Source organism: Diceros bicornis, chromosome 25 (genome assembly GCF_020826845.1).
Source record: "Diceros bicornis minor isolate mBicDic1 chromosome 25, mDicBic1.mat.cur, whole genome shotgun sequence".
In the NCBI taxonomy this organism is placed as follows: domain Eukaryota; kingdom Metazoa; phylum Chordata; class Mammalia; order Perissodactyla; family Rhinocerotidae; genus Diceros; species Diceros bicornis.
The window spans coordinates 8,302,323-8,326,549 of record NC_080764.1 but is presented as its reverse complement, the minus strand read 5'-3'; the positions used below and the strand labels follow the sequence as shown (position 1 = coordinate 8,326,549).

Genomic DNA, 24,227 nt, shown 5'->3' with positions numbered 1-24,227 from the left:
CCCCACTGGGGGCTCTGAATGGACAGGGCCAGCCCTGCCTCTACTTCACCCCCACAACCACCCAGGCTGGACAGTTGCTGCCTGTGGAAATGAGGATCAGGTGGCTTGGGTTCCAGTCCTGGTCACACCTGGCAATGGCCATGCTGGGGCTACCAGGTGGTAGGTGGAGCTGAGCTGGGGTGAGGAGGGTCGCAGGCCTACCTTGGGGATGAGGAAGCCCTGCACTTCAATGTCGCGAGATGTCATGTGGGGCACGCCCAGCGGGATAATGTCCCCAAAGCGCTGCACCTCATGGACCACGGCCATGGTGAAGGGCATGTGGGCCTGGTCCCCCATCTCTGGTCGCTGCGCCTGCCCTATCACCTCATCGATCTCCTGTTGGACACGGCCTGCACAGACAAGCGTCCCCACAGTGGTCAGACCCCAGGGGGCTGGACCCTGACCTCCTCCTGACTCCTGTGCAGGGTCTGTGCCCACGTTGGGGAGGAGGTCACTCTGACCTCTGAGCCAGAGCTCAACCTCAGCTCAGAGCTCCTGGTGGCAAAATCATGCTCAGGGTCCCCCAGCCTGTCCCTTTCCTCCCTGGCCCATCCCACCAGGTGCCCAGGCTGGGCTCACGCTGCACGTCCGGATGCAGGATCATGAGCAGGAGGGCCCAGGCCAACGTGGTCGAGGTGGTCACCATCCCGGCAGAGAACAGGTCAGACACCACCCTGTGCAGGTTCTCATCATTGAAGCTGCTCTCGGGGTTCCCCTTCGCCTGGGCCATGCAGAGAGGTTGGGCTCTGGGGCAGAAGGAGGAGGCACCCAAATGGCCTCCCACTCTGCACCCATCAGCCCGAGTGCTGAACACTGGGTGATACACAGGCCCCATTTTGCCCGGGGTCACCTCATAGGCCCTCAACTCACCCCCTCTGTCCTCATCCCTGAAAGTTCACCTTCTCCACCTCGTCCAGGAAGGCATCAGTCAGGTCTCGGGGAGGCTGGGCCGGGTCCCGGGTCATCCTGTGCTCTGCAACCAGCTCATCCAGCAGGGCCATGAAGGCCTTCTGCCCCGGAAAGGCCTTGTCGACCAGCCCCGGGATGTGCAGGAGCACGGGAACGGCGTTCAGCACCTGTGTGGGCCACAGATGTGGGGCCCTGGGTCCTCCCTGTGCTCAGGTGTTCACCTCAACCAGTCAGTTCCCAGCACCCTCCAGTGGGTCCCCATCACTGACTCAGTTCCTCCACTAATTTAGACCTTGACCTTCTCTCCTGGCCTGGGCGTCAAAAGAATAAACCTAAAATCTACATCTCATGGGCTCTGGTGGCTTCCAGTGAAGCAGGTACAGGTTCCTTAGCCCTCTCCTGTCGCTGGCTGACCCAACACTCCTCTAGACAAATCCACCTCTGCAGAGGCCCATTGCAGGGCGGAGGTCTCCTCCATGGAGCTCCCCTGCAGAGCTCCTTGGACCCCTCGACCCCGCACCTGGCGCAGGAAGCGGGAACTCTCCTTCTGTAAGTCCAGTGTTCGGTCCAATATCTTGAGGAAACGCGGGTCGTTGTACTCGAAGCGGCGCCCGAAGGTCAGGGAGGCGATCACGTTGGTCACCGCGTTATTCAGGAGGGCGTTGGGGCTAAAGGGGCGTCCTGGGAGGGGACGGTGCAGGTCAGGAGGTCGCCTCCATCTCCTCTTCCCCAGCCTCCATCCCTGTCTCCCGTCCCTCAGCCCAGCACTCACCGGCCTGGTCTGCGAAGGCGGCGCAGAGGCACGAGGCCTCCTCGGTCACCCACTGCTCCAGTGACTTCTTGCCCAGGCCGAAGTTGCGCAGGGTGGACACGGAGAAGCGCCGCTGCTCCCGCCACCTGGGTCCATAGCGGGCAAAGACCACCCCTAGGGGCGAGGCGGACGTGGGTATGGCTCGGGTGTGCCTGGGCCCCGCTTCTGCGTGCACACTTAGCTCAAGGGCTCCCCTGCCCTTCAGTCTACGCCAGAGACATGCCCCGCCCCCCGCCCCTGTTCCCATAGCCTCTAGCCTGTTCCGCCCAGTCTAACCTCGTTCTCCTTCCCGCCAAGGCTAGGCCACTTTACACCCCGATCCGGCTGGGGACAAGTTCCACCCTCTGCTGGCCCACAGCTCTCTCCTGCTCTCCCTACGGGGGGTAAGTCTTGGCCCATCCTTCGCTCTGCCCCCTGTGACCCCCTTCCCGGGTTCAGGGAAGGTCCCGGCCCGCCTCCTGCCCCGCCCCCTGCCTCGCCCACACTGTTTTGGTCCTCCTCCTTCCCGCCACCCAGGCACCCTTTTCCTGCTCACAGTGGCCCGGGGCCCGCCCACTCCCAGTAAGGCCCCGTCCACATCCACCTCCCCAGCCTTGGCACAGGCTCCTTCCCCCACCTGCTGCCCCTTCAAATTCGGTGACTCTTCCCTGCACCGCAGGTCCACTACCCTGCCTCCGCTTGGCCCTGCAGGTCTCGGGTCATCGCGGGCCCATTAGCCGCTGAACCGCGGTCTGCCCTCTTCCGCTTACCTTCTGCTTGGGGCGCGAAACCCAGGTGCTCCAAGATGGGCTCAGGGGGGCGGTCGGAGGTGTCCTCGCTGTGGTGGACCAGTGCTTGGCGCATGGCCACCAGCCCGTTGAGCACGACCACGGGGGTCCAGGCCAGCTGCAGGCTGAACACGTCCCCGAAGCGGCGTTGCAACTGCAGACCGAGGGTCAAGGGTGTTGGTGAAGTCTGGCTCCTGCCAGGTTGCAGGCCCCAGTCTCCTGGTGCTACCCTTGGTTGAGCCCTGGGCTGCCAGCAGTAAGTGCAAGGACTTGGTCTGGCCTCGTGACCCTGAGGGTCATGTCTTTTATGGTCCAGGACCTCACATTGTATCAGATCACCTAGCTATGACTTGGCAGAGGTCACCAAACTTGTCAGAAGGTCAGGTTAGCATCCCGTTTTACAGGTGAAGAAACTGAGGTTCACAGAGGTGAGCAGTGAGGCCCAAGGTCTCACAGCAGCAAAAGATTTGACCCTGGTCACCATCGCTTCTCAACCTTGATCTCCTGGTTTAAAAGGGGCTCATGACCACACTCCCCTCCCCCAAATTCAAGACCTTTCTTCCTGATGTCCTCAGAAAGGACTCAGGCTCACATAACTTAAGCCCTGTCCCACTGCATCCCAAACCTGCTGCCAAGTCCCATCCCCTCCAGGCCTTTGCCCTCTCTGACCTTTGATTGGAAAATTCAGACTGTCCTCCAGGCCCAGCACAGATGCCCTCCCCTAGGAGGCCTCTCAAACCTGCCTCCTCCTTTCCCCCCAGCTCCCTGTCCAGCCTGTGGCTTCACCACCACCCACTGTCTGCTGCTAGGTGGGGTCCCCAGGACCTCTTTGCTGACCCCCCCACCTTCCTCACCCGAGTAAAGAAGCAAAGGGTGTCCTGGGAGTCCACCTGCAGCAGGTTGCCCAGCCCAGGCAGGGGCATGGGGCCTGGTGGGTAGCGTGGGGCCCAGCGTTGGCGCCGGTGCATCAGGTCCACCAGGAGCAGGAAGATGGCCATGGCCACGGCCAGGGATCCCAGTGTCTCCCTGGTAAGCAGCTCCATGGCTGACTCAGTGGGCACTGGGCTCCTCTGGACACACAGGCACCCCTCACCACACCAGGCACCTAGGACCAGGCCAAGCAGGGCACTCTCACCAACTCTGAGGGTTTGACCAGCCTGGACCGTCTTTGTAAAGGGAGATGAGACTGGCCTTTGCCCTCTGCCCTGATCCTGCCTGTGGGGATGACTGTGCTGCCAGAGGGTGCAGGGAGGGGCCAGGGAACCTCAGGGCAGGGGTGGCCACAGAAGTCCTGTCCCTGCTGCCCTCTCCACGTGATTACCCAGGGTCAGGGGTAGAGAAAAGGGAAGTCCCCACCCTCACCCTGACTCCCCAGCATTGTACCGGCTCCAAGGAATGACCAGGGGTCTTTGGACTTGATCCTCCCCCTACCTGTCACATTAGCCTCACATTCCCTAATGTGGTCACAGCCTCATCCCCAGAACACATTCTTGCCTTCCCACATGCCTCCTCCTGAGGGACCTTCACCTCCCAGGTTTGTACTGACAGTTGCTGTATGGAGGTCACAACAATCAGAGGGACCACAAATGGTGGGGGTTTGGGAGGAGGGATGATTAACTTTCTCTGTGTCCCTCACTTCACACTAGTACAGTCACTTCACACTAGTACAGTCAACACACACAGACACAGATCACACACTCACAAACCACTCACACATTCAGACGCTACCCACATGATCGCAGACTGACACACAGCACATGCACACACACATTGACACACCCACAAAACCACACACACACAAATTCATGTACCACTTGCGTGCGCGCTCACACACACACACACACACACACGCGTGCACACGCAGACCCCTAACCAGGCACCTAGTTCTCTGTGCTTGCCTGGAGCCCACCACTCCTCTCCCCACGTCACCTGGCTGGCTGCTGTCTCAGCTTCCTTGGTTTCCATCTAGTCGCGACCAATGCATGTTTGAATCTGGGGATGGGGAGGCAGCAAGGTTGTTTTCAGAGCCCCCTAGTCACCCAACCAGGTAGTTCAATGATCGCAAAACCCCTTCTTAAGTTTGCTACAAATTGGCCTTTGACCTCCTAGCCCTTGAGGCCACCCGGGTGATGAGTCTCCTCGTGCCTGTGTCCACTTTCCTGACTCAGAGAAATGTGGGGTGGGCCCCACTCGCCCTTGTTGACTGAGCTGCCAGGAAGCTCAGGGTACTAGGGTGGCTTAGCATAGGATGTGAGTCCGTCCCCAGAGGAGGGAGCCTGCTTCCTCCTCCTCATTATCATTTGTCCTTGAACATCAGCTGCTCAAACTCTTTCTAGAAGACAGGAGGATGGAAAGCAAGTGGGGATGATGTAATTTCTTTACACCCTCACAGGCCTGCTGAGGACCACAAGGATGGATTCTCAGGTCTCCCCCTTAACTGGCCCTCTCCCTCTCCCTGGGCCAGGTCCCCCCTGCTCCAGTGCCATCCCTTCCAACCCTGACTCTCTGGTCCCTCAAGGAAAGATGCAAACCTTGGAACCACCCTGTGCCAGTGTGTGCCACCTCCCAGCTGGAATTGTGGCTCCCAGGCCCTCCCTCTTGCTCTGCCTCTCACCCCCTCAGGGCTGCTCCCACCAGCCTCAGCACCCTCCTTCTTCAACAAGAAAAGGGGTGGGATTCAAGGCTGAGTTTTTAAATCAGTGAAGCTGATGGGAACTCTGAGGCTAAAACCCACTCAAATGGGAAGGGGCAGGCGCCCAGAGGGTGGGGAAGGGGCATTTCCTGAGTAGGGGTCAGGCCCCCTCACCCATCCCAGGGGTGCGTGAGGCAAGCTCTCATTCTGGAAACAGCTAGAGTATTCTCTCCCCAGCTGAAGCAGGACCTGCAGGAGGCACTCTCCACCATGTCCCCCCAGTTCTCTCCCTCACTCACCCCCCAACAGTAAGAGGACCAACTTCTTCCCAGGGTGCCTCTGGACATCCCCCACTCAGAGATGGCCACCCAGAGATGGCTCCCCAGGACTGTGGCCTCTTGGTATTGGCTTTCAACCTTTGCAATTCCTGGTTGGCTTCTGAAAACTGTTCTCCCCTTCTGAATACCCACATCCCCACTCTCCTGCCAGGCCCAGCGCCAGAGGGTGTAGCTTGCTGGGGCCCAGTGGGGCCTTCCTCAGTTTACCCAGCCTTCCTTGCATTTTGTCTTGGTCAGGCCTTGGATGCTGTTCCAGCCCTGCTGGCCAGACCATGTGCTGGGTGCTGGGCTGGGCACTCACAGCCTGGCGGGAAGACGATTGTGGGCCCCTGCTCCAACGTGCTCATGACCAAGAGGAGGAGTTGGAAGGCAGAGAGCTGACATACCAGGCCAGCAGTGAGGCGATGGCTTTGAGGGTCGTGGGGATACTGCCCCAGGCTGGAGCAGGACTTTCTGGGAACACTTTCTGGAGGACTTTCGCTGGCTTGGCACTGCAAGCCACGGTGACCCGGCACCAGGACCAAAGGGCTGCTGCAAATTCCTGTGCAGCGGGGTGAGGGGAGTGGGAGGGAGGCGGCTTTGCAAGTCTGGCTGAGGACCTGGCTGTGGGGAACTGAGTCCCTAGGACCCCAGGAGGCAGGGAGACCAGTATTGAGGCCACTCAACAGACCAGGAGACCAAGACCCACGGGCACCCTGAAGACTTCCTGGATCTAACCTGCGGCCTCTCATTGGCCTCAGTTGAATGTCCTGTCCTGTGGGCAGCAACTCTCTACCCAGGACTGTCAGAGAATCAGGTGGTGTCAGCAGGGGGTGGGGGGTGGGGGGCCAGGATCGGTGGAGTGTTGGTCACACAGTGGCCCTGGATAGACTGTCTTTATCCATCCTTTGTTTTGGATGTATCACACCCTCCCATGGATTTGAAGGGCACGGACACACCTATAATTCAGGCAGAGCCCCCTGATACTATGGGCCTGTTTCCAGGGTGGTGCGGCCTTGAGGAAACCTCGTGAGTACAACGAGCACACAGTACAACCGTGAGGCCCATTGCCTTTGCTATCATTGTGCAATTGCAGCTTCCATTGATCAGGCACTCATGTGCCAGGCTCTGCTGCTCACTCCACGTGTCCTCCCCACAGCCCTGTAGGGCAGGTGGCCCTATGGTCCCCAGGGCATGGAGGACACTGAATCTCAGGGGTCAGGTCAGGAGGTCAAAGTCACAGAGCAGCATTCAGGTCCATCTCAAAACACATGCTCTGAGCTACTGCTCTACATGTAAATTACTGAGATTTCTTATTTTAGAAACACACTCAGCCTGCCCTAGCTGTGCTTCTGCTCTGGTGAAGCTGCTGGGGTGGAGGGGTGAGCGCCCCCAGGGACCACACATGTCACAAGTGTTCACCCAGAAGGGAAGCCTCCTCTGGACACTGCGACCTGAGACTTAAAGTTCAGGGATGACGTGAGCATGATGGCGGAGAAGGAAGCCTATGGCCCTGGTCCCCCAAACACCGAGACGTGTCCCCGGATCCCCGAGGCGATGCAGAGCAACCCCTGAGAGAAAGCCCTAGAAAGCAGGTAGGAAGCTGAGCCCCAGCCAGGGCGCTGGGAAACTTGGTGGCATTTTGCTCGCCTTGCTCCTCCCCCCCCCCCCCCCCCCCCGCGGCATGGAGCGCCCGCGGAGGAAACCGCCCAATTCCCGCTCCTCCCTGGGGACAGAAAGGAAGAGTGGAAACTGCGTCCACTTGTGGTGTCGCGGGCCAGGCCGCCTCACCTGACTCGCAGTGCGGACGCGCCCAGCGCAGCGCTAGGATCCAGGTGGAGGCCCCGGCTGGGCGGCCGCGGCTGCAGTTCCGCAGGGGGGCGCCGGGGGCGCAGGAGGCCGCGGCCGAGCAGCGAAAGGAGAGGGGGAGCTGGGCAAGGCCCGCCTCCCGGAGTTGGTTTCTGGGTACAGGGCTTGGGCTTGGCGAGAGGAAAAAGTCTGGAGGCCCCTTGCACAACAACGTGAATGTACTCAACACTACTGAACTGTGTACTTACTGGTTGAGATGGCAAGTTTTGTGTTTGTTTTACCACGATTTAAAAATTATTAAAAAAATACCTCTCCCCTATACACCTATTAGATTGGTCAAATACAGAAGACTGAGAACACCGAATGCTGGTGAGGGTGTGGAGCAGCAGGAAGTCTCATACATTGCTGGTGAGAATGGACAATGGCACAGCCACTTTGGAAGTCAGTTTGGGGGTTCATAACTGAAATAAACATTCTTACCATGTGATCCAATAATCACACTCCTTGATATTGACTCAAAGGGGTTGAGAACTGATGTCCAGGCAAAAACTTGCACAATGATGTTTAATTGCCCAAACTGAGAAGCAACCAAGATGTCTTTCAGTGGGTGAATAGGTGACAATGGAATATTCTTCAGCACTAAAAAGAAAAGGGCTATCAATCCATGAAAAGGCACGAATGAACCTCAAGTCCCTAATACCTAGTGAAAGAAGGCAATCTGGAAAAGCTACATGCTGTATGATTCCACCTATATGACATTCTGGAAAAGGCAAAACTGTGGAGACAGCAAAAGAGATCAGTGTTTGCCAGGGGCTGAGGGGAGGGAGGGATGAATAGACAGACACAGGATTTTCAGGGCAGTGAAACTTCTCTGTACGATCCTATAATGGTGGATACATGTCAGTATACATTTGTCCAAACTCATAGAATGTACAACACCAAGAGTGAACCCTAATGTATACAATTGACTCTGTGTGATAATGATGTGTGAATGTGGGTCCCGGCCCTCCCCTGCCCTGCTCTCCCAGTCCTGCCCACTCTGACACAGGCCCCACCTTTTGCACCTGCTCATACTGCCCTGTCCCCCTTGGGTCAGGCCCACACCTTGTCAATTCCCATGACTTGTTCTCCCCTATCCCGAGTCCCGCCTACTTTAACCTCCCTTCTAAGTGCAGACAGGTCCCAGCCCAGCCCCTTGTCATTTCTCACACAGTCCTGCTCCCTTTCCATACAGGTCAGGTCCTCTGCCATGCTCAGACTCCTCCTGCCTCAGCCCTGGTATAGGCTCCTTCCTCATGCCCTGGGCCCACCATTCCCTAGCCATTCTCTGCCCCACCTATGAGACCCGGGAGGGTTAGGCCTCGCCTCGTCTTGGGTCGCTGTGGGCCCAGTTCCTGCCTGGCTGTGGTCTGCTCCTGCTCCGCTTGCCTTGGGTGCTGCCCCCAGGCCAAGTGTGAGAACCTAAGAGCAGTGGGCAAGTCCTTGCTGTGGTACACCAGCGGCTTGCCCATGGCCACCAGCATGTTGAGCACGACCACCGGTGTCCAGGCCAGCTGCAGGCTGAACACCTCTGTAAGCGGCACCTCAGCTGCAGGCTTGGGGTCCAGGGCACTGGTCAAGCCTGGCCCCTTCCAGACTGCCGGCCCTAGTCTCCTGGCGCTAGTCTTGGGGAACCCCTGGGCCTCCAGCAGTGAGCAGGTGCAAGGACTTTATCTGGCCTCAGTGACCCTGGGGGTCACCTCCTCTATGGTTGAGGACCTCATGTTGTATCAGACCACTGAGCTATCACTTTGCAGAGGACACCAACATTGTCAATAGGCCAAGTTAGCATCCCATTTTACAGATGAAGAAACTGAGGTTCACCAAGGTGAGAAGTGAGGCCCAAGGTATCACAGCAACAAAAGATTTTAACCTGGTCACTGTCCCTTCTCACCCTCAATTTCCTGATTTCAGTGGGGCTGATGACCAGACTCCTCCCCCCACCCCCACCCCCAATCTGAAGACCTTCCCGCAATCTCAAGACCTTTCCTCCTAATGTCCTCAGAAGGGACTCAGGCTCACATAACTGTCCCACTGCATCCCGAACCCACTGCCAAGTCCCACCCCCCTCCAGGACTTTGCCCTCTCTGACCTTTGATTGGAAAATTCAAACTGTCCTCAGGCCCTGCACAGATGCCCTCCCCCAGGAGGCCTCTCAAACATGCCTCTTCCTTTCCCCGCAGCTCCCTGTCCAGCCTGTGGCTTCACCCACCACCCTCTGTCTGCTGCTAGATGGGGTCCCCAGGACCTCTGTGCCCACTGCCCCCTACCTTCCTCACCCAAGTAAAGCAGGAAACTGTGTCTTGGAAGTCCACCTACAGCAGGTTGCCCAGCCCAGGCAGGGGCATGGGGCCTGGTGGGTAGCATGGGTCCCAGCGTTGGTGCGGGTACATCAGATCTATGAGGAGCAGGAAGATGGCCACGGCCATGGCCAGAGGCCCCAGTGTGTCCCTGGTCAGCAGCTCATGGCTTCCTCAGTGGGTACTGGGCTCCTCTGGACACACTGGCACCGCTCATCACACCAAGCACATAGAAGCAGGCCAGGCAGGGCACTCTCACCAACTCTGAGGGTTGGACCAGCCTGGGTCCTTTTCATAAAGAGAACTGAGACTGGCCCTTGCCCTCTGCCCTGAGCCAACCTGACGGGAAGACTGTCCTGCCAGAGGGTGTAGGGACGGGCTAGGGAAAATCAGCGCAGGTGTGGCCATAGAAGTACTGTCCCTCCCCCCTTTCCAGTTGCTTAGCCTGGGTGGGCGTGGGGGTAATAGAGATGTCCGGAGCCCCAGCCTGTGTCCTCAGCATTATAGAGGTTCTGAGGAAGAACCAGGGGTCTTTGGACTTGACCCACTCACCCATCTGTCACATTAGGCCTCTCACCTCCTCATATGGTGACAGCCTCATCTCCAGAACATGTCCTTGAGCTCTTCTACCTCACCTGCCTCCTCCTGAGACACCTTCCCTTGGGAGGTCATTGACACTTGCTTGATGATGAGAGGAACCAGGCCTGCAGGGAGTGGCAGGGAGACAGAGGGGGCTGAGGGTCTCCATTTATCCCATTCACCTCACACTGCACAATTGACATGCACAGATACAGACACACCTAATCACACACAAACCACTGATCCATTCGCAGATTCTTACCCTCATGCTCACACACACACACGCGCAGACCCACACACACAGAAATCTGCATGCACAAAGCCACTCCCACTCAGGCAACACTCACATGAACACACAAACTCACAGTAAACTCAGGCACACATATTCTCTCTCTCTCTCTCTCTCACACACACACACACACACACTCACACCCAGCACCTGCTTCTCATGGAGGCCCGGGGATGACTGGGCGGGGCCTCTTCTGGTGGAGGCTACTCCCTACGGGGCTCAGGGTCCTCACCCGGCTTGCAGCACAGCCCAGATTCCCAGGCTGTGGTGTGGCCATGGCAGGTTTAAATCTGGGTGTCGGGGCCAACAGGGTTGTTCGGTGGGCTCCTCATATACCCTGACTGAACAATTGGTGGAGCCCAGAGACCCTTTCCCAAGCCTGTGACATACTCCAGTCACTTCCTGAGGGATACTGACATCCCACTGCTTTCTGACCTCTGTGGTTTCTGGTTAGAATCTGACGTCAGTGTTATTGAGGATGGAGCCTTTGTTCACGGTGAGGAGCATCTCCCATCTTTCTTGCTACTTTCAAAGCAAGAAGCAGCTCTCTTTGTGTTTTGATTTTGATGCGTGTAGGTGTAGGTCTCTGATTTTGTCCTACTTGGAGTTCACTGAGCTTCTTGGATGTGCAGATTAATTTTTTTCATCAAATTTGGGGAGTGTTCTGTTTTCAATATTTTTTCAATATTCCTTCTAGTCCTTTGTCTCTCTCTTCTTCTGCTAGGACTCTCATTACGTGTGTGCGGTATGCTTGATGGAGCCCCACAGGTTTCTGAATCTCTGCTCATTGTTCTTCATCCTTGTTTCTTTTCCAGCCTGGATCATCTCAGCTGACTGTCCTCATGTTCACCTGCTTGTTCAACTCTGCTCTTGAGTTCCTGTAGTGAACTTTCATTTCAGTTACTCTACTTTTCAACTCCAGAATTTCTGCTTGGGTCCGTTTATAATTTCTGTCTCATTACAGCTGTTCTTTAATTGGTTACACATAATAGTCCCAGTTTCCTTTAGTTCTTTAGACATGGTTTCTCTCAGTTCTGTGATCATATTGAATTAGCTGATATGCATTCTGTTTCCAGAAACCCCAAGATCAGGGACAGTTTCCATTGATTGCTTTTTCCCGTGAATGGGCCATATGTTCTGGTTCCTCTGAAGTCTTGTAATTTTTGGTTGAAAACTGGACATTTCAAATCAGATAATGTGGCAACTCCAGAAATCAGATTCTCATTATACCCAGGGTTTGTGTTTTGGTTTTTGTTGTCATTGTAGTTGTTTCTTTGTTTAGTGACTTTTCTGAACTAATTCTATAAAGTCTCTATTCCTTGTTCTGTGTGGCCGCTGAAGTCTCTACTAGCTTGGTGATCAGCTAGAGATTAGTTAGAAATTCCCTTAAATGCCTGGAAGCTATAACTCTCCCAGTCTTTGCTACACAGAGATGCTCTCTGTGTGTGTTGGGACATACTTTCAAGTGTCAGCCAGGCACTGGCTTTAGAGTTTAGAACTTTACGTCAACCTTCACTTCCTGTTTGCACAGAACTGCAAGGTCAGTCAGAGGGGAGAGCTAAGGGCCACCCCCTCACCAGGTCTTTCCTGAGCCTGCACACAGCTGCACACAGTCCTACACATGTGCATGGCCCCCAGATTCCTAGGAATGTGCTAGAGCGTTTGAAAGCCCCTGTGGACACCTCATGCCCCAGCTTCCCCTTTTAAACTGTGTGGTTAGTGTATCATTTGCCCCAACTGTTATCCATTGTCTCAGGCAGCTTTTCTTTTCCACAGTGGCCTCTGATTACTTTCAAGACACTCCCCTACAGCAACTAGAAGGATGTGCAACTGTGCCATACAACTATCTACTAGGGCTTAGGGGGAAAAAAAAGAACGAGGATTGGCAATAGATGTTAACTCAGAGCCGGTCTTCCTCAGCAAAAAAAAGAGGAGGATTAGCACGGTTGTTAGCTCAGGCCTGATCTTCCTCACACACACACACAAGAAAGAAACTCCCCTGAGCAAAGGCTGTTTGCATGAGGGGAGCTCTCAGGTCACACACAGACAGCCCTGCACCTGGGGTCAGGTGCAGGGATGGGAATAGTGACAATTCTATGGGAATGAGACTTTGAAAATGCTGCATGTCCTGTGCTCCCTCAGGAGGCTTCTCTGAGAGCTCAGGCGGTTATTTTCAAGGCTATTGCTGAGCTGGAGAGTGGAGGATAGGACCAGGGATGTGAATGCCACAGGGCTTGCTGTTTATTCTGAGATTCAGCCATGTGTCTTGAAAAAATGCTCCCGAATAGCAATGAGATTTTGGTTAATTCTCAGACTTCTGAAAAAGTTGTCTATCATTTTACCCCTTTTTTCATTTCTCTTCTAGAGTGGCCAATTTTCAGAGGTCTATCATTTTTGCTGATGTCACTATCTCCTGAGGAGTGTTTATGAGACCTTAGATGTCTCAAAATGTCTCCATTTGTACTTGCATAATGGTTCAGCTGGGTATAGAATTCTAGATTGGAAATAACTATCCTGCAGAATTTTAAAGAGCTTCCTCACTGTCTTCTACCTCAAGAGTTGATGTTCAGAAGCCTGATGACAGCTGAATTCCTAAAACTGAGAATTTTTTCTTCTTTATGACTCTGCAAGTCTTCAGGTTCTTGTTATGTTCACACTGGAAAAGCAAGAGAGACCACCCACTCAAAATTTGATTTGGATGTGGACTTATGACACCATTCCCGCAACAAGAGGGTATGAAAAGCTTTACTATTTGCATCATTGAGGTCTCTGGGCACAGCAGGACTGGCCTCTCAAGCAGCACCAAAATGGCTTGAGAGAGCCAGGAAAGGAGACTGGCTTGGACATTTACTGTGGTTAGGTGATGTGTTGGAGTGAAGGCTCATGTGTAAGGATGTAGGCCTGGTGGTTTGAAACTCTAGTAGGACCAAAAGAGAGAGCACCAGGATTTATTATCAGCTTGTCCAGATGTGCGGGTCAAAGGAACAGACAGAGAACATGCTTAATGGCTGTCAGAAGTTAAACATCACAAAATAGAGTCACACACCTTGGAGTGGGGAACAAGCCAAGATAGCCAGATGCTCCAACCTTCCTTAATGAGCCTCCTCTGCCTCCTGCCCTGCTGCCTTCCTGGTTGGCAGGAACTTGAGGCCACTCCTCTTGGGCTGCAGGAATACGCAGCCTTTTATCAATGCTGACCTGCTTCGCTGGCATCAGGGGGTCCCCTGGCCATGGGGAAATGTCCTCCCAGCAAGGGACCCACAGTGCCTACCTGCCTTTGCCTTTTAGAGGCCTCCGAGGCTGGAGGACAGGCCCAATGGCTGGGTCCTCCAGCTCCTGCAGAAGCTCTGGATTGTGTGGTTGCCAGCCCCTGACGTCCCCAAGACTCAGAACCACGAATGACAAAGTGTCCAGTAATCCATAGCATTGCTGCTTCTCTGGGCCCACCTGCCTCTTCTCAGGGGCCTCACATCTTCATAAACCCAGTGTGGATTTATGACAAGCTGCAAACACTCCATCCTACCACCAAGCCTTGACATGACATTGGATACGCTGGAGAGGCTGAGGGGGCCCTGGCTGGCTTGCCTACTCAGTGCTAAGGGATAGACCAGGTTCACTGAATGCTGGAGTTGGGAGCTCCCTGTCATGAGGGTACCTGGAACATGCTAGTGAAAGGCCTGTCAGGGATCCTGTTGGCTGGTGTTCCTCTGGCAACGGTGGCCTGGAGTGGCTGCTTCTGCCCTGAGTGTCTGTGGTCCTCAAGCTCTTACCTCAATGCACTGGGGGGTTTATCTAAGACTCAGGTAAGCAACAGTCATTAGAAACCCTTGGGCACTGCCCTTGTACTCAGTCCAGAGACAGTGAATTATAAGGGCAGGGACAGCAGAAAGCATGGCAGGAAGCCTCTCATTGGTGATAGAAAGTACAGGTTTGTCACACTTCAACATTTAATATTATCAGTTTCAATTTTTTGCCAATTTAAAGGGAGAAAAATAATACCTCTTTGTTGACTTAATTTTCATGATTACCAGTGGAAGTGAGCTTCTTTTTATGTGGCCACATATATTTCTTCATATTCTTTGCCCATTTTTCTGTTTCATTGTCTTTTTTATTTGTAGGACTGCTTTTTTATAGTCTCTATATTAATCCTTTGCTATGTGTACTGCAAATACTTACCCCATTTCTTGTTGTCTTCAACTGTGTTTATGACTTTGTCATACAGAAATTTGAATATATAAGTATTTGTGTCAGATTCAAGAAGGTCTCTCCCATATTAAGATTAGAAATATATTCTTTTAAAAAATATTTTAATGTTTTAAAGTATTTATCATTTTACATTAATCCATATAGATTGTTTTTTTGTGCATTTGAATGTTGTAAGTAGTAAACTTTTTTTTTTCTAAATGGAAATCAGTTATCCTCATACCTTTTCTCACACAATCAAAATATGTCTTTATCGTATTCTAAGGACCTAAAAACACATGAGTCAATTTCTGTTTCACTGAGTTGTCTATTTTTCTCAGTACCACACAATTTTAATTGCTAATGGTTTAGGTATGTTTTGACATTCCTAGAAGAAGTCTTATTTTTCCAATATTTTTGGCAATTTTGTACATTTTTAAAACTGAATTATTTTTAAAATCAGCTAGTCACTATAAAAAGAAATAATCTCATTGAGATTTTGATTCAGATTATGTTGAATATAGAAATGATATCTTTCTACTGTTGAGTCTTCCAAACAGGGAACATAGCGTGTTTTACACATAGCGTGTGCGTGTATATTCAGACCGTAACAGAAACACAAGACCTCTGGATCAGGAACAGAGCATTTATTACTCACAGAGCATCTTGTACCTGTTCCCCACATGAATTCTATTTTCTGCTGTGTCCAGTCTGCTATTAAACCCACCCAGTGAGTTCTTAATGTTAGATATTGTATTTTGTATCCTAGATTGTTCATTTTATCTATTGCTATGAACGAATTACCTCAAAACTTAGCAGCTTAAAACAGCAAACATTTATTATCTCACAGTTTCTGTGGGCCAGGAGTCCAGGTGGTTTGATTATTTGAGTGCCCCTGGCTCGAGGTCCCCCATGAGGTGGCAGTCAAACAGTCAGCTGGTGCTGTGATCTCACTGAAGGGCGAACTGGGGTAGGGGAGGAGAGTGCAATGCAGGGGTGATGGTGGTGTCACATGGTATCCATGTTCAAGCTCACTCACATGATTGCTGGCAGGCCTTGATCCCTCTTCAAGCGGGTTGCCCCACAGGGTTGTCTCGTTATATAGCACCTGTTCTCCCCCATGGCAAGTGTTCAGAGAGTGAGTGAGCATCCAAGATGGAAGCCACTATCTATTTTGTAATATTTTGGAAGTGACATCTCACGTCTATCAAATTTATTCTTTAGAAGTGAGTCAGTAAATGCAGACCACACTCAAAAGGAGGGCATTCCACAGGACTGAATACTAGGAAGTGGGGAATATTAGGGCTGCTAACGCCAATATTTAGATTATCCCTGGGTCAGCTTTGACTATTTTATCTCTTTAATATCAGATAATTTTTCCTGCTTCTTTACAAGTTTAGTAACTTTTTGTCATAAGCTATACAACATGGATATGTTGTGCATTATATTAATTTTCTCTAAAGGAATAGTAAGTTTTGTTTTGGCAGGCTTTGAGGCTCGAATTTAGGCTTGAATTGGTTGGAACTCTTTTAGTTTTGCCCAGACTTCTAGGTGTAGTCCTTACTCCTAGGGTGGTGCTTTTCTGGAATCTCAACTGAATGCAGGGATTGTGCACCAAGATCTCTTTACTCTGGCCAGGCCCAATCTCCAGTGTCATTCTAGCACTGGGGAAGTTGGAATTTCCCTCTCAGCTCTCAGCTCTCAGCTCCCAGAAGCTATTGTCTGCTGGGCTGTCTCATCTGCTCAACCTAGTGGTTGGCCGGGGACTTGAGGAGCATCTTTATGCAGATCTTTCAGGCTCCCTGCCTGTGATTGCCTTCACTTTGATTCCCTGCCTCTCAAATCCCAGTCGCACTAGTAGCCCCTGAACTCTAATCACTGCCTCCTGTACCCAATAAGAGTGCTGCTCTCTGTCCTGGCTTCACCTCTCCAGGCCACACTTAGGAAAATATCCTCAGCAGAAAACCTGGGTGAATGTAGGGCTCACCTCTCAAGAATCACAGGCCTGCGTTGGTTCCTCTCCATGCCTATAAATAGTTGTGGTTGTACTTATTTTGTTCTTTTACGTTTGTTTATTGCGGGAGTGTAAATCCAATACCAGCTACTCCCTCATGGCTGAAACTTGAAGTCCTCAAAGGGCCTAAATGTAATGGGAAGCCAACATTTCACCAGCTATATTTTCATTTCCACAATAGCTAATTGTTTCTTTTCCCTAACAGACAATTCACATTTGATGTGTACCATGTTCTCTCTTATCTTCTTGAAGATTTTAATTATATTTACTTAAAAGTCTCCTTTGGTTTTCTCTATTAACTCTTTTCCTTAGTCATTAGTTGTTTTGTTTGTTGTACAGTTTGGTGCCTCTCTTTCTGAGTGTTGGTTTTCTTCAAAAGTTTGGTGAGTTCTGGCTAAATGCTCAGGTCTGTATTTGAGATTCTCTGCTGGACTCTGCTTGAATGAGAGAGACTCTTTTTATTTACTTTTATTTACTGTGGAGTGCCGTTAGTCTATGTGGGGTCATGATAAGACATTGCTAGGCAAGGGCTACTTGTGGTTAGACTCTGGGCACTGTGGCTCCCCATTCCTGCTGTGTGTTACCAGTCATCTAGCACTTCTCTGGCCAAGGAGTCTCACCTTCACTGCTCTCATCTGGTGGTTGATGCATCTGTTTTTGTCTGCTGGCACAGGTGGGGAAAGGGGAATTCAATCATCTTTTTGCTTCATGTGAATCCCCCAACCAATCATCCTGAGAGGGTTCTCTCCTGCTCCCCAGATCTATCACTTTGATGATCACTCAGAGACAGTCAGAGACCCTCAGAGACCCTCCTCCTCTCACAGTGGTGCTCTCCTGCCTGCATTTTGTGTTTTTGTTTCCCCTCTCCACCTCATCCTGTCTGCCTTCCGTTTTAGAGGGATTCCTTTTATTCTGCTTCAATAGGACACCACTTGTTGTTTTAAAGTACTATTATGGATTTAAGATCTACTTTGTTTTATCTCATGGTTTGAGGTTGGAGAGAATCAGTGTACCCAGGTGGAAGTCTGATATCTGAACTCAGTGGCTCCTGAGAACCGTTCTGTTGTCCTGACACAGAAAGCTGGCTTGGCTCGGCATAGAATTCTTGAGTCACAATCATTTTCCCTCAAAACTCTGTAGAACAAAATTCCATTGTCCTCTGACATTTAATATTTCATGTGGTAATCTGATGCCATTTTGATTCTTTATTCTTTTTTTTCTGCCTTAAGGCTTCCTTTATTCTTAAAATTAAAAAATCTCACCAGGGTATGTATACATATGGAACGCTTTGTGTTATTTTTGCCTCATTATGTTAACTTAAAAGCATGTGATTTAAGAGTCAGGGTTTTCTTTGTTTCCAGGAACGTTTTTCGTTTCTTTCTTTTATTGCTTCTCCCACAACTGTCTTCCTCCTGATATTCTTTTATATGTCTATTCAGTCTTCTATGTTTGTCCTCCATATCTCCTATCTTTTCTTTCAACATTTCTATGCTTTATCTTTTGTCTCTGCATTCCAGGAGAATTTCTTGGTCTTCTCTTTTAATTCACTAATTGGTTTTTTGTAGTATCCAACCTGCTGTTCACTGTTTCCATTATATTTTAAAATTTAGTTATTGTCCTATATCAGGCTATATTTTTATTACTGCCTGCTGCAGTTTCATAAATAGAATGTCTTCTTGAATATTTTTGAGAATATAAAATAGAACATTTCTAGTTTTCTTCTTCTTTTTTTTTTTTGTAACTGTTACATAGGAGACCATTGCTCTGAATCATCATGCTGAATTCCTCCTTTTGGACTGCCGTTGCTTTTCACAGGCCTTTACTCTGTTTCTTATCCTTACAAAGAATATCCATGTTTGTTCTATATTGGGAGTTGAGGTGGGTTCTTTTAGAGATTATGTGAATACCTGTTTAACTGTTTAAAGAATGTTTAAAATGTTTGAAGTCTGGAGAAGGAGATAATAGAATGGTTCATATAACTTTACTCTTTCTTAAAAAACAGCTTTATTGATGTATAATTGACATACCACAGACTGCACGTGTTTAATGTGTACAATTTGGTGAGTCTTAACATATTATTCACCTGTGAAGTCACCACCACAATTAAGAGAATGCACATATCTATCACCTGTAAAAGCTTCCTCACGCACCTTTGTAATCCCTCCATCCCATCTCTCCCTACTGCACCCCCATCCCCAGGCAACCACTGATCTGCTTTCTGTCACTAAACTTTACTTGCATTTTGTAAAATTTTATGTAAATGGAATTATACAGTGTGTATTCTTCTTTGTTCGGCTTCTTTCAGCAAGATTATTTTGAGATTCATTCTTATTGTTACAGATATCAATAGTTCTTTCCTTCTGTTGCTGAGTATATTCCATTATATGGATATACCACAATTTGTTTCTTTATTCACCTGTTCATGGACATTTGGGTTGTTTCCAGTTTTTGGCTATTACAAATAAAGTTGTTATGAATACTTGTGCACAAGTCTTTGTATGGAATATGCTTTCTTTCTTGAGTAAATACCTAGAGTGGAATGGCTAGGTAATAGTGTATATATATATTTTTATTTTTAAAGAAATTTCCCAACTTCAAGAATTAGTTTTATCATTTTAAATTCCCATCAGCAGTGGTTGAGAGTTTCAGTTATATCCCTTCTCATCAATGTTTAGTATGGTCAGTCTTTTTAATTTGCGGGAGTCTAATAAGTGTGTAGTAATATCTTATTATGGTTTTAATTTGCATTTCCCTAATGACCAATGATGTGGAGTCTCTTTTCATGTGCTTATTTGCTATCTGTTTATCTTCTTTGGTGAAGCATCTGTACAAATCTTTTGCCCATTTAAAAAATTAGGTTGTTATTTTCTTATTATTGAGTTTGAGAGTTCTTTATATATTCTAGGCAAGTTCTTTATTAGATACATAATTTGCAAATATTTTCTTCTAGTCTGTGGCTTATCTTTCTATTCTTTTAGCAGTGTCTTTAGAAGAACAGAAAAATTTAATTTTGATGAAGTCCAATTCATCAATTTTTTTCTCTTATGGGTCATGGTTTGGGTGTTATATTCGAGGTATCTTTGGTTAATCCATGGTCACAAAGATTTTCTCCTATGTTTTCTTCTAGAAGTTGTACAGTTTTAGGTTTTACATTTAGGTCTATGATTAATTTTGAGTTAATTTTTGTATATGGTGTGACATATGAATTGAAGTCAATTTTTTTCTATATGAATATCCAATTATTTGAGGACCACTTATTAGAAAGACTATATTTCATCCACTGAATTGTATTTGCACTTTTGTCTAAAATCAATTAACAATATATGGGTCTATATCTAGATTCTATTCTGTTCCATCTGTCTTGATATCAGCAATCTCATACTGTCTTGATTACTGTCCAACATTGCTTTTTTCAAAATTGTTTGGCTATTCTAGGTCTTGGTGTTTCCATATGAACTTTAGAAATAGCATATTGATTTCAACAACAACAATATTTACTGGAATTTTTGTTGCAATTACACTGAATATATAGATCGATTTGAGGGTGGAATTGACATCTTACAATGTTAAATCTTCTGATAAATGACCATGGTATATCTCTTCATTTATTTAAATCTCATTAATCTTTAATTTCTATCAGAAATGTTTTGTAGTTTTTAGTGTACAATCTTGTACACATCTTTTGTCGGATTTTCCCCTAAGTATTTCATATTTTTGATGCTATCACAAGTGGTATTTTTTAAAATTTCAATTCCCAATTTTTCATTGCTTTTATATAGAAATATAATTGATTTTTTAATAGACTTTATTTTTTAGAGTGGTTTTAGGTACACAGAAATATAATTGATTTTTATGTATTCATCTTGTTATCCTTCAACCTTACTATACTCTGCTAGCTTTTTGGATGATCTCGTAGGATTTTATACACAATCATGTTGTCTGCAAATAAAGACAATTTTACTTCTCCCTTTTCAATTGGTTTTCTTTTACTTCTCTTTCTTGTCTCTTTACTTCTCTTTCACTGTCTAAAACTTGGAGTGCAATGTTGTGTAGAAGTGATGAGGGCAAACATCTTTGCCTTATTCCTCAACTTAGGGGGAAAGCATTCAGTATTTTACCATTGAGTATATTGTTAGCTCTAGGTTTTTCATAGATGCCCTTCATTAGGTTGAGGATGTTCCCAGCTAGACCTAGTTTGCTTAGAGTTTTTTTCAGAAACGGGTGTGGGTTTTGTCTAGTGTTTTTAATGCATTTATTGAGGTAAGTGTATAGTTTTTCTTTTTTAGTCTGTAAATAAGGTGAAATTATATTGTTTGGTTTTTGAAGGTTGAACCAACCTTGCATTCCTGAGGATAACTCCTCTGGTAATGATGTATTATGCTTTTTTTTTTTTTTTGAATGGTGGAACTATACTTTATTTTGGTATCTGTTTTTCTAAGTTATATACATGAGCATCATATATTATTTAGACAATAAAAAGTTAAGCCACAATACACAACACTGTTAATATTACTATAGGTTGCCAAATGGTGAATTAGGATATAAAGTAATTATCCCCCACTTTTTAATTCCTGAATTTCGTTAGTTATGCCTTCTTTCCCCCCCAACCCATTTTTTTAATGAGGTAACATTGGTTTATAACATTATATAAGTTTCAGGTGTACATCACTATATTTCTATTTCTGTGTACACTACATCATGTTCACCACCCAAAGCCTAATCACCATCCATCACCATAAACATGTGCCCTGATACCCCCTTTCACCCTCCTCCCTTCCCCCTTTCCCTCTGGTAACCACCAATCTAGTCTCTGTATCTATGTGTATTATCCTTTTTATATGTTGTTGGTTTCACTTTGATGAGATTTCATTAATAATATTTGCACTATGTTTATGAAGGATGTTATGTAGTTTTCTTGTGTCATCTTTGTCTGGTTTTGGTATCAGATAATGTTGCCCTCATAGAATGAATTAGGAAATATTCCCTTCTCTTTTTCTGGAAGAGTTTGTGTAGAATTTATATTATTTCTTCCTTAAAAGTTTGGTATAATTCACTAGCGAAGCCATATGGGCCTGAAGTTTTCTTTGTAGAAAGGCAAATAAATTCCATGTTTTTAATAGATATAGCGTTATTCAGGTTATATATTTCTTCTTGAATGAGCTTTGGTATTTTGTGTCCTTTAAAGATTTTTTGATTTCATCTGTGTCGTCAAACTTACTGGCATAAGTTTGACAACACTATGGCATAGCATTGTTCATAATATTTCCTTATTATCATTTGAGTGTCTGTAGAAACTGTATGAATTGTTGCCTTTATTATTCTTGATATTGATCATTTATGTCTTATTTCTTTTTTTCCTGATCTTTTCTGTCTAGAGGATTATACATTTTATTGATCTCACAAAGCCAGCTTTTAGTTTTATTGGTTTTTTGTATTGCTTTTCTGTTTTCTGTTTCACTTATTTCTACTCTGATCTTTTTTATTTTCTTTCTTGTTCTTGCTTTGGGTTCATTTGTTTTTGCATTGCTAGTTTCTTAAGGTATAAACTGAGGTCACTGATTTGAGACATTTCTTATTTTCTAATATAGGTATTTTAGTACTATGAATTTCCCTCTTGGTACTGCTTTAGCTGCATCCCAAAAATTTTGATATTTTTCTCATTTTTATTCAGTTCAAAATAGTTTCTAACTTTCCTTTTGATTTTTTGTTTCACCCATATGTTATTTAAAGGTGTTTTGTTTAGTTTCCAAATATTTGGGTATTTTCCAGGGATCTTTCTGTTACTGACTTCTAATTTAATTCAATTGTAGTTAAGGAACACACGTGAACTGACTTGACTCTTTAAAAATTCTTCAGGCTTGTTTTATGGCTATAATAAGGTCTGTCTTGGTAAATGTTTCGTGTGTTTGTGAAACTAAGGCATTCCTCAGTTTTAGCCATCCATAGTTTTGTAATTATTATTTAGTTATATTTATAGTAATTTGAGGATGGTAGAAATTATTATTTTGAGTCAAAAGATGTCTATTTGATGTCTTCAAGCTTCTCAAGGGCAGGCTCTGTGTCCTGTTTAGCTTTCGGTCCCCTCGGCATTGTTCCTGGCCCCAAATGGAAGCTCAGCAGACACTGGTTGAATGAATGGATGAATGGATGACACTTAGAAGTTGTCAGGCTGTGTTCTTGTTTTGAATTCAGAAAATGTGCTTATTGTGTTATGTGACAAGACTGAATCTTACACCTTTGTGTTTTTGTGTCCCTACAGGACCTTGCATAGAGTTTGGCACATTATAGGTGCTCCGACATTGTTGATGGCATTGAATGGAACTGAAGAGATACCTACAGACGGGCTGCCTCTGACTGGTGGGGATTTAAACCCACCCTGAGGCAAGTGAGAAATTGCTCTGGTGAAGGTTTGAGAGGCTGTCCTGTCATAAAGCCCCCTAAGACATGACGTGACACATAGACACCACTCTCCTTGTGAAAGGGAGGGGCTGTGAACTGGACTACCAGACTCAGCTGGGCTCCAGTGCCCTTCTTAGGCTTGGTCCTGGAGCCTGAGGGGAGGTGAGCAGGCTGCCTTGACACTGATATGGTCAAAGGATATTCTACAAATCATTAACGTCATCAAGGTGGGCATATTTGCTAAGCAAGCTCGAAAGGCTGCTCTCAGTAAACCACCCCCAAGCAGGTGAAAATTGTGTTTATGACTCCTAGCCTACCTTTTCTGTATCCTTTCCTACTTGGCATCCCCTTCTCTCCTCTTCTCCTCTCTCTCAGAACTCATTTTCTCTCCTTTCCGCAACTAGACCTCATCTCAGAAGAAGCCTAATAACATCACTCATACCAAGTTATAAAAGACTAACAAAGCTTACTGTTGAATACATTGCTGGCAGTGTTACCAGATGAGGTGATTCAGAAGGGAGATGATGTAGTGTTCCTCAGAGAGGTGAAGTGAGCCGAGGCCTGAAAAGGACTCACTAGATGGATTTGATGACCTAGGAGCATATGAGTGACCTTGGTGAGAGAGGTTTCAGAGGTTGAGAGGGACAGAGACAGATTGAAGTGTGTTGTGGAGTGAGGGAGAGGTGGAGAGGAGTGAAAACATCCATGTAGACAGCTCCTTCAAGGATACTTGTCTAGGGTAAGGGACAATTAAGACAGTAGCTGGAGAAGGGATTTGGGTTCAAGGGAGAATTTTTTTTTTAATGGAAGAGACAAGCAATGTGTTTAAATGCTGATATGAAGGACTGAGAAGAGAAGGAAAGGCTGAATACACAAGTGGGAGAGGGGTCCCTCAAACACCCAGGTTGTGAGAAGACCAGATGGAATGGAGTGCAGGAGTGGGGCTAGCCTCAGAGCGGGGAGGACAGCCTCCTCCCTGAAGAGGAAATGTGAAAGCAGAAAATGGATTGGTTTGGTGGCAGAAAGTCAAGGGAACTCCCCTCTGATGGTGCCTGTGTTCTTTGCCGAAAGTGAGGAAGGCAGAGATGGGGTTGGATGTTTAAAGAGAGATTCTGAAATAGTCCCTGTGGAGGATGGGAAG

At 47.7% G+C, this 24,227-nt stretch overlaps 1 protein-coding gene across 1 annotated transcript in view; it reads right to left on the bottom strand.

Moving 5' to 3' along the window:
- LOC131421418 (cytochrome P450 2D14-like) overlaps nt 1-24,227 on the bottom strand; it is a 63,478-nt gene that overhangs the window by 1,386 nt on the left and 37,865 nt on the right. The window contains exons 2-11 of the mRNA XM_058567989.1: nt 10,259-10,327; nt 8,713-8,872; nt 7,267-7,436; nt 3,381-3,631; nt 2,509-2,680; nt 1,721-1,873; nt 1,469-1,629; nt 939-1,115; nt 619-760; nt 202-389 (exon numbers count right to left, since the gene is read on the bottom strand). Coding sequence (XP_058423972.1) covers nt 202-389; nt 619-760; nt 939-1,115; nt 1,469-1,629; nt 1,721-1,873; nt 2,509-2,680; nt 3,381-3,631; nt 7,267-7,436; nt 8,713-8,872; nt 10,259-10,327 — 1,643 coding nt within the window. The remainder of the gene's footprint in view (nt 1-201; nt 390-618; nt 761-938; nt 1,116-1,468; nt 1,630-1,720; nt 1,874-2,508; nt 2,681-3,380; nt 3,632-7,266; nt 7,437-8,712; nt 8,873-10,258; nt 10,328-24,227) is intronic.